This window comes from Tribolium madens, unplaced genomic scaffold (assembly GCF_015345945.1).
Source record: "Tribolium madens isolate multiple individuals breed KSU strain unplaced genomic scaffold, Tmad_KSU_1.1 Scaffold_19;HRSCAF=116;Tcas5.2_LG9, whole genome shotgun sequence".
NCBI classification, from domain to species: domain Eukaryota; kingdom Metazoa; phylum Arthropoda; class Insecta; order Coleoptera; family Tenebrionidae; genus Tribolium; species Tribolium madens.
The window spans coordinates 10073304-10087726 of NW_025400983.1; the positions used below are offsets into that span (position 1 = coordinate 10073304).

Sequence of the window (14423 nt, forward strand, 5' to 3'; positions counted from 1 at the left end):
TTTTTAGCGAAATTTAAAAAAATCATGTCTTCGTTATTATAAAAGAACTCTTATGAGATATAAGCATTATACAGACACTTTTATTATAGTTGTCCGTGTTTGTTGACATTGCCAGTAGGTACACTATTTTTCTTTATTTTTATGACCCTTTTTTATTATTGCCCCTTATATTTATTGGGGTGCATAAACTACAGAAAACTGCATTTTTTTTAACGCGTTTGCAGCGAATCTTTTTTTAGGCGCAAGTTTCGTAATACTTACTGTGAAACACAATTAATTTGAAAAAGTTGTGGAATATTGATCCAAGATTTGTGTATTGCTGGTTGCCCGACTCTGCGCATTAAGTTTAAAGCATTGACATGATAGTAGGATGTCAATGGTTTAAAGCTAGGCGCCAAAATTTAGTAATATAATTGTTTTTAGGTTGGCGGTATAGGTTGTAAGCATGTTGTAGGTGTTCTGTGAGGTTGCTTAAAAGAGTAATAGAATCAAGAAATTCATTTATGGCTTGTTTAACAAGAATCCTTCGATTCAATCAATTCAGACGTTCGTAAATTGAAATTAGTTAATATTTGATAAACCTTTATTAACTTATTCTAGATTGCCTGACTTTTGCGCGTAACATAACCTCAAATAATGTCCCCGTCATAACATCTCTTATCCCACAAGTAAGTTTAACAAATAATCCATGGATATGGCAAAAAAATGATAAAGTGGAAACACCAAAAATCAAAAATATAATTCACATTGATTTACCCAACGGTTTAAAATATGTACCCCCATTGGAGGACCCGTCTTTAAGTAAAGGAATCGAATTACCTACCATAAATGGGGGCATTACGAAAGAAGCAGCGCGTTTGATTGCGATAAGACGGCGCAAAATGAAAAGGCACAAGTTGAAAAAATTGAGGAAAAGAATGAAGTTTGAGTGGGCAAAAGTATTTTTTATTTTCCCTTTGAAGTATTATTTCACTTGTAATTGATTGTAGAAACGGCAAAGACGCGAATGGAACAAAGAAAAACTTTTCCAAGCCGAACTTATCCAACAGTGTAAAGACGGCGAGGCTTTTTCAGCTGAAAAGTATGTAGAAGAACGTTTAGCTAAATTAAAGGAAGTCATGGCACTAAAAAACAAAGTTATAATAAAAACAAGTGTATTGGTGCGACAGATGAAACAAAACATGAAATGATTATTTTGAGCATGGAGTAAATAGGTGAATTAAACTCGGATTTTCTTTCATCAAATTAACCAAATCCTTGATCCTTTCATCGGTAAATTCGTCCACTGTTTGCGCGTGTTCTTTCGTCTTACGCGAACCGGCGACTTTGACAACTGATCGTGGCGTTTGTTTCATTGGAGTTAGTTTCTTACCACCTGAAAGAAATCGTAAAAACGTAAAATTTCGTAATTAGATTATTACGTGGTGTTTTTATTTGTTTTCCCTTAAGTGTTTTACCGACAGCACTAGCCTCAAAAGTGCGACCTTCAACTGAAATTTTAGAATTAAAAGTCAATTGAGATTTTTTTTGTTCCATGTCTGTTTCTAGACCTTCTTTGTCTTTTTCTTTTTCTCCAACTAGAGCGATTGTTGATTTGATCAATTCATACGAGTCATTGGCTAATAAAAGTTTTGATGTGGGCTTGCTTGGCGGTTTTTGAAGACTTCCCCGACTTCCGATTGACTGTGTCTCTAATGGTTTCATCTCATCCTCTTGAAAGCTCAACTCTTGGTCATCCTCCACTGGCGAACTTTTTAGTTCGATTAATTTTTCTTCCAAATTACTAGTTTTCCCGATAGAGCCAGCATCGGCCATTTTCGCCATTATTTGAATAGATTTCCTTTCCATAGAAGTTATGTGTAAAATCAAAGAGTCTCGTGCCAAAGTCAGCTTCGATTGAGTTGTAAGATGCGATCGTAGGTCCGGTGTTATCAAATCAGAGGTTGCATCAGTAGATTCCCGTTTTTTCGTAGACCCTTCCGACTCTTTAATAATAATCGACGGTCTCTTTGGCTTTTTCTTGTCTTTTTCCGTTTCAAGCGACACCTTCCTGATTTCCTTCTCCTCCTCGTCCATTGATGGCGTTGGTATTGCTGAAGTCTTGAGTTCACAAATATGGGTCGAGTCGTGATGCGATGCTTTGGATGTAACGGGAGATACTGCTAGAATTTGTTGTGACAAACAACTACTACTGGGTGATTTTTCGTGATTAAAATGGACACTCGAATGACGTGACAATTTACTGATAGACCTTCTGTCGGATTTGTCAGTTAGTTTTGCACTGATCTGTCTTCGGAAAATCTGAATTAATTCTTCGACGTCGGGGTTCCACAAGGAATTTTTGCGATCGACCTCTATTCCGGCCTCAAGCATGTCTCGGAAATCTTCTCTAATGTAAACCTTATTGTTAAAATAGAAGGCAGGCAAAACGTCACTTTCTTCAAAATTGTCTTCAGAATTTTGCTCTTTTATGAATTGTTCAATTTGTTTAGTGTAATCATCGGTTTCTTCCCCTAGGGATGAAGAGACTTCAATAACTTGAGGTGTTTTTTTGCTTTGTTCTTCCTTTATTTCTTGAGGGAGGCAATAATCGTCCAATTCAAATTTAATTAATTTATTTATGTTTAGCAGAAATTCGCCTTGGGTGGGGGTTGCTTTAAGTGCGTAATTAATAAATTTCTGGAATTGTCTCAAAATTTCAATCAAGCATCTTTCTCTCACTTTGACCTGTTTTGTCTTTTTATCGCGAATTGCTTTTAATTTTTTAATAGTATTATTTTTGGTCCGTATGGTCATTCTATGCTGTTTTATTTGTGCTAAATAATCATCATGTATTGACTCTTTCTCATTTTTACATTTTCTTCTTTCTTTGCACAGGAGATACATCAGATTTGCTACATTCTCACAATGAAGTTTATGCTTCATTTGTATCAGTGTTTCTTTACACTTGCGACGCTCGAATTCAATAGCACATTTTTTCTTCGTTTTTAATTCCCTACAATTGTAACGTGTAACAACAAAAAATACAAAGATAAAATAGACAAGCACCTGATTTTTTTCGTATAAATATTGACTAAAAGCATCTCTTGCTGCCTCATTTTCTCTAAAAATTCCTCTGTAATTCGATCTATTGTTTCCTTTATTTGGGCATCCAGATGCGCTTGCCATATCACGTTAAGCGAACCAATTTCAACCTGAAGTTGTTCTTCTAATGTTTTTATTTGATCGAAGCATTCCCACAAAAGCTGACTGATTTTATTTTCAAAAACGGTACGCATTTCGTCCATTCGTTTCGCAAATTTGCGTTCCTCAGCTTGAAGGGCTTCTTTAATAGCTCGCGCTTTTTCAACCTCGAAAATCTTCCCTAGACAAATTTCACGTTCTTTGATAGCCTTCTCTTTTTCCATTTTGAATTCGTTGACAAACTTCTCTTCAATTTCACTACCCAACGCTGTCGAAATATTTTTTTTTTAATAAATAAATTTCGACATAGTGAGAGATCTCACCGATAATTCCTTGGTGCGTTAAGGCCTGGATATGTTTCTGTGTCAGAGGAGGAGTCAATGCGACTTTTCCGATAAGTAAATCGCTCGGGGAAACCCATAGTTCACCTTTAGGACCTTCTAAAGATGGAACAACTCCGAGGTCTTCTTGTATGTCTTCGTGACTTTGTTCGAAAATTACTAAAGCCAGGGGTAAACCAGACACTACTTTGACTTCTGATATTGTGGGGGCCTTCATTGTTTTCATTAGTTCGCGGCGTCGTTGGAATTCGAGACTCCATCGCGTTTCTAAATTCGGAGATGTTTTAGGGGGGCTAAGGCACATCAAACGTACCCAAAACGTTAAATTGATCCATTTTTACAATAATTTATTCGTAAAAATTTTGGAAAATGCAATGCCAAAATTGACAAATTTGAATGTGTCATTAATTCGTATTTTTTATTAAACAAATAACTCTTACAAATGCATGTAATCCAAGTATTTCAAATAAATCCCTAAATACTTACATTCATCAAAAAATTACAGATTTTTACCACAAAAATGCTTTTTTCGCAAATACCGTACTTCTCAACCTAACGGCGTAGGTCTGTGGTATAATGAATTTTTCTAAATGAAAAATAAACTACTGACAAACTTGACAGTTGTCAGTTTTGCTTTAATGAAAATAAATTAAAGTACCATTCGAAGGAAGTATGTCGTCGAAAAATAAAAATGGGAGCAGTTCTAATGTGATTGCTTATAGTGATATGGCAATTAGGAATAATTTGTCTGTGGTAGAATATTGTCGTACGTCTATGGCAGCCCTCTCGGGCTGCACTGCTGGTGAGTGATTTCTGGGGACACCTGACGGTTTTTAAATTACTATATTTTAGGAGTATTGGGTTTAACAGGTTTATATGGGGCTGCTTTTTACATTTTTGCAGTAACAAGTTTATGGTTAATGATCCTTTGTAAAGCTGGACTTTCAAGTTGGAAAAGCTACTTTATTTCTCGTAAATCTCTTCTCACGAATGGGTTTTTTGGTCAATTGTTCACTTATATACTATGTTGGACATTTATCTATGGAATGGTACACGTGTACTAAACTGTTGTAGATTAATAAAATTGTGTTTAATGATTTATTTTTTTTTGTAATGATCAATGATCGCGTCCTGCGTATAGTAACAAAGATGGCGATTGACGAACGTAATTTCCGCTCAACATATTACGAAAAAGTTGGATTTAAGAGTGTGGAAGAAAAGCGATCCCTTGAAATTTTATTAAAAGAGAAACCATTAGACTTGTCCAAATTAAAACAGTTTTGTTTGAGATTCGGTGTTCCTGCAGCTCATAGAAATTTAGTGTGGAAATTATTGTTAGGTATGTTATTTTTGTTGTAGTGGTCATCATCGAGCGCGCGAATTTGAATTTGTAGAAATTTTACCGCTGCAGGAAAAATGCCATGAATATGTAACAGAACAACGAAAAGAAGAATATTCGAATTTGTTACACGCCTTAAACGTACTGAGAATAACAAACAATATTCCTAAATCCCAAGTATTTGTGGCGATGTGGCTTTTGCAAAATGGTAAATTGAAATTTGAAACAGACTATGAAAGTGAGAAAGGACTATTTTCAATTATTAGATCGATGATGTTTCATTTTGACTATGATATTGATATTTACTGGCTAGCAAAGGGTTTTTATGATTTTGTGCAAAAGTTTCAATGTGAAGTTCCTAAACTTATCGAAGCCACACATAGCTTATTAGAAAAAGAAGATTTTAAACTTTATAAGCATTTGAGCAAAATTGAAGCTTTAGAAAATCTGCCTTTAGAAAGCTGGTTTGATTGCTGTTTTGCAGGAACTTTAAATGACATGGTTTTAGGAAGGTAATTAATTTATCTCTAAATCTAACATTTTTTATTGAAATTAATTGCAGAATATGGGACAAAATAATGGGAGGTTCATACAAAATTTTAGTTTACACGACTGTTGTTATTTTAACTAGTATGAAACATAAATTAATGAGATGTACTAATTTAGATTGTGTGATAGAAAATGTAAATAATGTAAGTCATGACATAAGACTTTGTTTATAAGTAAGATTATTTGAAATTTTGTAGATATCGGAAGAACTAGCAGAAATGATTGTTAACAAAACAGTAGAACTGTGGCAACAACAGGGCAGTCCTTTGACAGTTTATGACAAACCAAAACCGTAAAATAGTGTCTTATTGTATCTGTAAATGTATATTTTTATATTATTGTATAATAAACTTTTGTATATTTGATTTGTTTTTATTATTGTTTGTTTACATCAGTTTATATTATTATTTAGATAAAGGTTATGTTACCTTTCAACTGTCAAACGTGTCAATTTCCGACTTGTTTAAGGCTTATTTTATAGTAAATAATCCATTTTCGACATTCTAGGAAATACAGAAACTATAAAACTTACCGATAAGATAAGAACGAAATGTGAAATCCACTGTTCTTATACATATTTAAGAACAATTAGGTTAACCACGAAAAATGGCTTTTGCAAAAGAAACTGATGGGAGTTTAATACAGAAATATGTTAGAATATTTCTTGTAGTCAGCGGATATTGGTTAGTAAATCTACTTTCCTATTTAACTTGTTTTTCCAAATTGATTTGTTGCGTTGGCAAAATCAAAATGGCGCGAAATTTAAAATTTTATTTGTAGGGTGGTTTCAATTTTAACGGTTTTTATCAACAAGACTCTTCTAAGTGATATAAACTTAGACGCTCCCATGTTTATTGCTTTATATCAAACATTTATAACGGCAGCAATTTGTTTCGTTAAGAAGGGTCTAGCTAGAGTATTCCCACAATATTTGAGTTTTCCTGAAACTAGTGTATGGGATACAAACACAATGAAAACAGTAAGTAACAATTAAACATGAAATAATTAGTTAAAACTAGTTTTATAGATTTTACCTGTATCCCTAATGTTTACTATGATGATAGCGATGAACAATCTCTGTTTAAAATACGTCTCAGTTGCTTTTTATTACATAGGGAGATCTTTGACCACGATTTTTAACGTAACTTTCACCTTCCTAATTTTGGGGGAGAAGACATCCAAACAGTGTTTGTTTTTTTGTGGAGTAATTATATTTGGGTTTTACTTGGGAGTAGATCAAGAAAGTCTGTCTGGGAGTTTATCAATAAGTGGCACCATTTTTGGCGTTTTGGCTTCACTGTCTTTATCCCTTTATTCAATATTCACTAAAAAAGTTTTAACAAAAGTTGATAATCAAGTCTGGGCTTTATCTTACTACAACAATATTTACGCCACAATTTTATTCATTCCTTTGATGCTTTTCAATAACGAATTCATCGTTTTGATCAATTATACAAAATTATTTCAAACGTATTTTTGGTTTATAATGACAGTTGGAGGTGTCTGTGGATTTGCAATTGGATTTTTTACGTCTTTACAAATAAAGGTAATTACAAATTTATTGTTTGAATTTGTTTAACGATTGATTTTTGTGCAGTATACGTCAGCTTTAACGCATAACATATCAGGTACAGCGAAAGCTTGTGCTCAGACTGTTTTAGCCACCTACTGGTATCAAGAAACTAAGTCGGCACTTTGGTGGTGTTCAAATTTTATTGTTTTGTTGGGAAGTATGGGATATGCAAGAGTTAAGCAACTTGATATGGAGAAAAAACACAAAGAGAATATCATGTATCAAAAAGTTTGATAAATTTAGTGCGATTATTTTTAATTAAATCTGTGATTTTTATAAGAAAATATTAAGTCTATTTGTTTAAAAAAATTGTAACTTGCTGCTTCAAGTATAAAAATACCAAAGCGGTATATGTACCTATGGTTACATAAGTGTTAATTATGTACATAATAATTTAATTACTGGAATATAGTTTGTGTATTTTATAGAGATAAAAACGTGCCGTTGTAAAGACAATGTAATTAAAATTGGTTACAAATTAAAATATAAAATTTTATGGTTTTTATGTACTTACCAAAATCAAACTTTCTTGTTGGTTGAGATCTTTTGTGTACACACAACAGACTGCTAAGACTCAAATTTTATTAGATAAGATTTTTTTTATGAAACAGTTAGCCACAAAATTTAAGCAATTTTGTTTTTCTATAGTAACTAACTTTTGTATCACTTTTGTAAAAATAAATTTTTCTTTGTACAAAAAAATAATGTAAGTATCTAAATTAATGGAAAATACATTTTTTGCAGTTGATACTTTTTTATTAAGAAGAAACTTTACCGGAGGACATATTCTTTCATTTAAGTTATAAATAGTAACATATCATATCAGTCATATCACTGTATTAATTGCTAAATTGATTAATCATTTATAAAAAAATAAATAATTAATTAAACCTAAATCCAAATTAAGATCAACTTTGGTTTAGAAATTTGTCATTAACATGCTACATGAAAATTACTTTATTTCATTTCAAAAGTAGATACAGTGAAATTCAAAAATAGGTTTTTTTGTTTTTAAATTGTCGGGGTATTTTTTATGTTGTTTATTATATTCGAATAATATTTTACCTTCTGGTTAATAATTAACGATTTTTAATCAAAACTGTCAAAAGCAATTTGATTGTACTTTATAATGCAGAGTAATTACGAAAATCTGTTTAATTTTTTTTTTTAATGGTTTCAATTAATTTTATTTTAAATGATTTTTGATACTGTCTAAAAAGTCACTGTAAACCAGGCTTTAACGTTAAATTTAACTTTTCAAAACGTCCAAAAGGTCCCTTTTACATTTAAGGGCAGGGGCCGAAACTTTTGAACCACCAGACAGCGCCACCGCCACGAAGCCAAAAAATGTTTACCGAGTTTACGTATACAAACCTGAAAGAAACAACTAACAGTCTAACAACATTTGTAAGCAAAGCCATATCTAGGTTTCAGTCTTGCAAACAATTGACAAAACGAAATGTTTTTAATTCTGTTGCCAACCCATTCACTCGTAGCATTTTTACTTTAAACCAAAAACAAAAATGTTAAAGATGACGCTCTTATTTTTTACTTGGTCAGGGTTTTATCATTTTTTTATTCACTTACTGGTCAATATTTTGACAAATTTATAGTTTTTTATCATTTAATGTTAGTTTTATCAAAGTGATTTTAGACAATTTTTTCATAGATATTACTTATTTTGTAACAAATGCAAGATTTGTTTAAAAGACAAAATAGTAATTTTGGTTTCCTTCAACGTTTTGGCCATTAAAAGCAAACAATAGTCCCTTCTCGCAACAGACAAGTGTCGTCCAGAGTTTCTCGGAAGACCGACTAAAGTGTCGGTTTAGTTATTTTTCAATAAATTTCATGTTCAGGAAAACATAAATATGTCAACCAATTTGGGGATTGATCACTTAATATAAGAATAAACCATTTATTTGACTAGTAGATCCCAACAGCGAGTTTTCAGTAGTTAGAAAAATGGAACAATTGCTTTGGGATTAGGAATAAGCATTGAAGAAATTGTTTGTTTTTTTTATTAATTTAAAAGTAAAGTAATTACAAAAAATTAAAACTTTTTGGAAAAAAAACTAAAAAAGATCAAAAACTTTAAGGGAATTGTTCAAGTTTATTTCTTTTTACACCATTTTCAATGCACATTTCAGCTTGCCGTATCTCTTTCTGCTCTCCACAAGCACGACCTAAACTTAACTATTATAACTAAACAACTCCTTAAAATTTTCGATTTTTTTTTCGGAAAGTAGGTACTGTATTAATATTTTTGCAAATTTATCGGACTATCTTCGTAAAGAAAAAAGTTTCATTTAACTTATTTTGCATTATTAATCATAACTTTTTTAAAAGAAATTAAATTAAATTAAGGAAGTCGATGACTACTAGAGCTTAGTCAAAATAATGATAATCTTGGTATTAATTATTTAAAAGTTGAAAAGTATTTTTATGACGCTATATTTCGGTAAGTAAAAAAACTTTTACTAGAACTTATTTTCACTATTTCACTATAATATTCGTTATTATCATGCAAAAACCATAATTTTCTAAGTTTAAGCGTTAAGTTAAAACACCCTGTATTTTTTAAATTTGTTTTCAACAAAACATTTGAGGAAATTTCTCCTGTTGAAGCTAATTGCGGTTAAAATTAGAAAACCACTCAAATCAGTTTATTGCAAATATTGATAGAATTGTCAAATCGTATCTCATTCATCATCGTCAGTTTGAAGGATCGGTGTCAAGAAGTGTGCAACCGATAAAGATTTTATTTTACCAGGATATAGAAAATCTATTTTTGCTTCATATCCAGCACCCGAGTATAATAAAAATTTAATAAAACAAGCACAGGTTGCATATACAGAATGTATTTCGGGGATCTAATAAATTCGTTAGCGAACCAGTTTGAATAAATATTTAATACGTCCATATAATAATTATTTTGCAACTCGTAGATTATAATATTTGTATGAGATAAGCAAGCAAAATTCAATCGATAGCGTTGTTAGACCTTATCAGATAAAATCTTTATCTCCCCCCAGTCAACAACATTTATTTGGATAATACAATAAATATACAGTAGTTAACACCTTACCACCGCGACCCACAAGATTTAATTTCGCATAAATACAAACAAAAAATCTGTTAATGTTTGCGTTTGCATACGTGGTCGTTATTAACAATTAGTTTAATTGTAACCGTGTTCGAAAATCAAATAGGGTAACTGGTGTTTCACTTTAAAAATATATTCTTTGAATAAAAGCATGCCGGGTATTTGTTGTGACGTTTTCGTAAATGTTTGGATTGTCTGATCGAACACAGACTTGTGGATTTAAAATAAATCGATTATTTTCCTCTTAAAACAGACTCTAGTTAGTTTGTTGTATAGTTACAAAGCTGAAAAGATTTATATCGGACATAAAAGACCGCCGTTTGTTTAACTGGCTATAAAAATATGATCACTTTTGTTCGTTGCTGCGTTTATTTGGTGATTCTTTTTGGCCAAGCGACTGCCATCGAAACCAGTGGTGAGTTTGCACTTGAGTTTTATCGTTTTTTTTGCCGTGATTGATCACTGATTTTTTATCTCATTTGCAATCAAATTCATGATTTATTAAACTTTGCACTTGGGAATTATCGTCACAAAAAATCAATCACTCTTCTGCGATAACCTTTGGGGTGCAATATTTAACACCCACTTTGTTTTCAGCTATTTACGATGACAGCAATTATTCGCCGGACACCTCACCGGAAAAAGAATCTTTAAGATATAAATTTGGGTCAGATGTTGTTATGAAATGTAATCATCACCACATTTTCACAAAAGAAGAAGATATCGCATGGGAATTTAAGGTTCGCACCTCAGTATTATTAGCAATTCAGTTCTCAGAACACTGTATTATTAGAAACGATTCCATTCAATATTTATCAGACACGATTTACGATGAAAATCTTAATTTTACGTTAATTATGTAGGGAATAGTCTTGTTTAATTTATTATTTTTTCTGGGAAATTTTTGGTATCTTGTTTATACAGGAGGAAACAAATTTTACCAGCATTTGAAAACGAAGATATGTTTGTAATTCGTCACCATTTAAGGTTGAATAATGCTAATTTAAAAAATAAGACAGTTTTCTACATATTTTTGTTTTTAAGCAGAAACTAGACTAGAGTTGTTTTAAATTTTTATCACATTATTGCCTATTTTTTATATGAAATTTGAACATATAGTTTTACAAAAAATAGACAGAATATACATTATAGTAGGTAGGTATTGCTGTTGTTATAAATATAGATAGAGTAACACATCAATTAACTTGTAAAAAGCAAATTTTTGCCAAAAAATTAGAATAAAAAATCATGCTGTCAACTGACGAATTTTCGTTATTATGTTACTAAAATAGCATTTTGTTATATAGCACTGTATTTACAAAGGGGTGCACTGCGTGGGCAGCGAATGGAAGAAACTGGACTACAACAGGCGTAAGAAAAAACTGAAAATAAACAACGCGACTGAAGAAAACGTCGGTATTTACAGATGTATGCACAACGATTCAGTCCTAAAACAGTTCACGTTGGACGTTGGTAATTATTTTCAACTTGGATTTTTTGGGAAATTATTTTATTACTTTTGCAGTAACAACGCGTTACATTGGGCCTCCACCTGAAGTCCTTTCATTAATGCCATCAGACTCTGCAGTTTTGCCAAATACCCCTTTAGCAATTCAATGCAAGGTTTCCAGTGTGTCACCTCCGGTAATTCGGTGGTTCAAGGAGGGTAGTGACCAGATTTGTGAAGTGAAATATGACGACCATTTTTATTGTCCTATACCGTCCTCGAATGATGTGTTTCATATAAGTGGCGACAAGTATCTTAGCAAATTGAACATTCATAATTTGCATAGTATTAACAGCGGGACTTATGTTTGTTTAGTGTTGTCCGAGTTTGGCAATGATTTTAAAAATATTACTATTGAAGTTGAAGGGAGTGAAGTCGTCGAAGAAACACGGATAGTGTTTTGGTGGCTGTTTTTGATTCCTATTTCTTTAATTCTTGTACCTGTGGGAATTTGGTTGTGTTTTTATAGGAGGAAATCGAATCGTCGTCATCGTTTGAATGAGCAACAAACGAAACTGATTAAACCGGTTGTTAACGTCGAGGTTGTTTGACGCGATTATCTCGTTGATGATTTGTGATATTTTGTTCTTGTAACTTATTAAAAATAAAAGTTTGTTTTAAAATTTTGCGGTTTTATGCGGTTGGTACGAAAGTTGCCGGCGCTGAAAGTCCCTAAACTTGTCATTGACTTTCCAAAGTTTATTAATTAATTTTAGCATCTCATCAGTTTTAAACAAATTTGCACACACTATCAACAGTTTTTATAATGGCTGGATTATTTAGCACAGTTGTACGAAGGGTAAGGTTTTTTTTTTTTTAAGTAAGGTTATGTCATTCGGTTTGCAGGCTCCTCAATTATTAAAAACTGCAATTCCGGCTGTAAAAAGTAATGTATTCAGAAACTTCTCTATTGGTATAATATTTTGTTTTAACTAAATTGCGGTTTAGAGCAAATCATGTGATTTTTAGCCCCCACTTTGTGTGCTCCTAGGGTCCAACACCCTGCTCCTGATTTTAAAGGAACAGCGGTCATAAATGATGGCTTTAAAGAGATACAATTGAGTGATTATAAGGGAAAATACGTTGTTCTAGTTTTTTATCCTCTTGATTTGTAAGTAGTTTTATGGGTTGAGGAGTCTTTCAGGTTAAATTTTGATTTTTAGCACTTTTGTATGCCCCACTGAACTGATTGCGTTAGATGAACGGTATGATGATTTTAAAAATCTTAACGCTGAAGTTATTGGTTGTTCTATTGATTCACATTTCTCACATTTAGGGTGGATGAACACAAAAAGAAATGTTAGTGATTTTTTGATAACTTTCTTCTTTACTAATTATTTAATTATAGGAAGGAGGATTGGGTAAATTGAGGTATCCTTTACTTTCTGACATTAACAAAACAATAGCCAGGGACTACGATGTCCTGCTTGAGAAAGAGGGTATTGCCTTAAGAGGTCTTTTCATTATTGACCCTAATGGTATCCTTAGGCAAATTACAGTAAATGATTTACCAATAGGACGTTCTGTAGATGAGGCTCTTAGGTTGATTGAAGCTATACAATTCTTTGAAAAACATGGAGAAGGTACTTAAATTATTTTTGGTTTGAGGTTTAAAAAATTATGGTGTAATTTTAGTGTGTCCAGCTAACTGGAAAAAAGGTAGTAAGACAATCAAACCTGATCCTCAAGGATCTAAAGAATATTTCCAAGCTGCTAATAAGTAATTAAGTGTTCTGTGTTTGTAAATTGTTATGTTGTAAAGATTTTGAATAAATACAAACTTAGTAGATCAATTGTGTTTTTATTTGCAATGAAAACAAACCTGATATTTGCGTTACATAATTTTCATTTGACTACAAGGTTTTTTATATTGTACATTTTATCTAAAAACTGGCGGGAAATTAATATTTGAACAAAATAAATTATGTGGAATTAAAAGAATATTGTCCAATTTTAACAAGAGAGAAGCTAGAACTAAAACTGGCGTTGAAATTTATTTTGTCTACAGGAATTCATTATAAAACATAATTTAATTAAAATTATTGCCTTAATTTGTGGAATTTGAAAATAAATACGACGGCGTGTATAAATAATCAGCATTTTGTAACAAATGAATGTAAAAAAGAATTGTAAAAGAATTATTGGTAATGATTTATTTTGCGCTAGCTTGTACCGAATTAGTGAGTCTAAAGTTTAATTAGTATTTTTTGTAATTTAGAAAGGAAAATCAAGTTATACAATTTGTAGTGCTTTATTATACGTTTTTATAAAGAATTCTGTTTTAGTTTAAAAATGTAGTTCTCCTAGTTTTACGTCCCTACTAAAAAAAAATTCAATTTAAAATATTTTCCGTTATAAATAAAAATTATTATTTATAATGGAAAATATTTTAAATTTATATTGAGAACAACGTTATTTGTATTTAGAAAAAAATGTCGACTAAATAAGTAAATATTGAATAGTGTGTCAGTGTGTTATTAAATACAGGGTGTTTACGGTCTTGAGGTTGAAATTTAAATGAGATGATATTCACAGTAAAAGAAAACTAATACGCTATATAAAACAAAAATTCACGTTGTTAAAGGAAATTATTCATTTTACACTATTTGTTTGAAAACTGCTGCTTCGGCTGCAACAATGGCCATTAGTATCATTACCTTGTGTTTCACCGTAAATCATAATCACGACATTATTTCATTATTTTGCCATATATGTTCATAAATTTGGAGAAATATTAAGAAAAACGAATCAAACCTATTGGAAACCATTCGCTGAAAGAGATTAAACAGAAGATCTGCGAATTTTGATAAAAACTAAAGCAAATC

At 31.6% G+C, this 14423-nt stretch overlaps 7 protein-coding genes across 11 annotated transcripts; 6 read left to right on the forward strand and 1 right to left on the reverse strand.

The window, feature by feature from the left end:
- Positions 1-425: 425 nt before the first annotated feature.
- Positions 426-1224, forward strand: LOC123016097. The gene is made up of 3 exons (XM_044416330.1): positions 426-546; positions 601-938; positions 990-1224. The coding sequence occupies exons 1-3, from the start codon at positions 504-506 to the stop codon at positions 1188-1190; spliced, it is 582 nt and encodes a 193-aa protein (XP_044272265.1). The 5' UTR covers positions 426-503; the 3' UTR covers positions 1191-1224.
- On the reverse strand, positions 1138-6085 carry LOC123016092. Of its 4 annotated transcripts, XM_044416323.1 has the most exons (6): positions 5945-6085; positions 3507-3817; positions 3049-3451; positions 1551-2995; positions 1422-1490; positions 1138-1375 (listed from the first exon to the last, which is right to left on the reverse strand). In XM_044416323.1, exons 1-6 carry the CDS (start codon positions 5986-5988, stop codon positions 1191-1193), a joined length of 2457 nt encoding a protein of 818 aa, XP_044272258.1. In that variant the 5' UTR covers positions 5989-6085; the 3' UTR covers positions 1138-1190. The 4 variants fall into 4 exon arrangements, with proteins under 4 accessions (XP_044272258.1, XP_044272255.1, XP_044272257.1 ...); XM_044416320.1 differs by having other exon boundaries at positions 1422-2995; positions 5945-6084; XM_044416322.1 differs by lacking the exon at positions 5945-6085 and adding an exon at positions 3838-3917 and having other exon boundaries at positions 1422-2995; positions 3507-3791.
- On the forward strand, positions 4133-4623 carry LOC123016098 (ER membrane protein complex subunit 6). The gene is made up of 2 exons (XM_044416331.1): positions 4133-4326; positions 4377-4623. Exons 1-2 carry the CDS (start codon positions 4197-4199, stop codon positions 4586-4588), a joined length of 342 nt encoding a protein of 113 aa, XP_044272266.1. The 5' UTR covers positions 4133-4196; the 3' UTR covers positions 4589-4623.
- Positions 4638-5777, forward strand: LOC123016096 (TBC1 domain family member 7). Of its 2 annotated transcripts, XM_044416329.1 has the most exons (5): positions 4638-4863; positions 4919-5071; positions 5111-5375; positions 5426-5555; positions 5610-5777. In XM_044416329.1, the coding sequence occupies exons 1-5, from the start codon at positions 4638-4640 to the stop codon at positions 5706-5708; spliced, it is 873 nt and encodes a 290-aa protein (XP_044272264.1). In that variant the 3' UTR covers positions 5709-5777. The 2 variants fall into 2 exon arrangements, with proteins under 2 accessions (XP_044272264.1, XP_044272262.1); XM_044416327.1 differs by having other exon boundaries at positions 4919-5375.
- LOC123016095 (GDP-fucose transporter 1) lies at positions 5830-7481 on the forward strand. The gene is made up of 4 exons (XM_044416326.1): positions 5830-6095; positions 6193-6391; positions 6440-6958; positions 7010-7481. The coding sequence occupies exons 1-4, from the start codon at positions 6019-6021 to the stop codon at positions 7217-7219; spliced, it is 1005 nt and encodes a 334-aa protein (XP_044272261.1). The 5' UTR covers positions 5830-6018; the 3' UTR covers positions 7220-7481.
- Positions 7482-10073: 2592 nt separating this feature from the next.
- On the forward strand, positions 10074-12259 carry LOC123008736. The gene is made up of 4 exons (XM_044404734.1): positions 10074-10506; positions 10689-10831; positions 11399-11564; positions 11617-12259. Exons 1-4 carry the CDS (start codon positions 10434-10436, stop codon positions 12147-12149), a joined length of 915 nt encoding a protein of 304 aa, XP_044260669.1. The 5' UTR covers positions 10074-10433; the 3' UTR covers positions 12150-12259.
- On the forward strand, positions 12245-13387 carry LOC123008747 (peroxiredoxin-1-like). The gene is made up of 6 exons (XM_044404745.1): positions 12245-12397; positions 12445-12511; positions 12568-12709; positions 12762-12897; positions 12947-13181; positions 13234-13387. Exons 1-6 carry the CDS (start codon positions 12365-12367, stop codon positions 13320-13322), a joined length of 702 nt encoding a protein of 233 aa, XP_044260680.1. The 5' UTR covers positions 12245-12364; the 3' UTR covers positions 13323-13387.
- The last annotated feature ends 1036 nt before the right edge of the window (positions 13388-14423 follow it).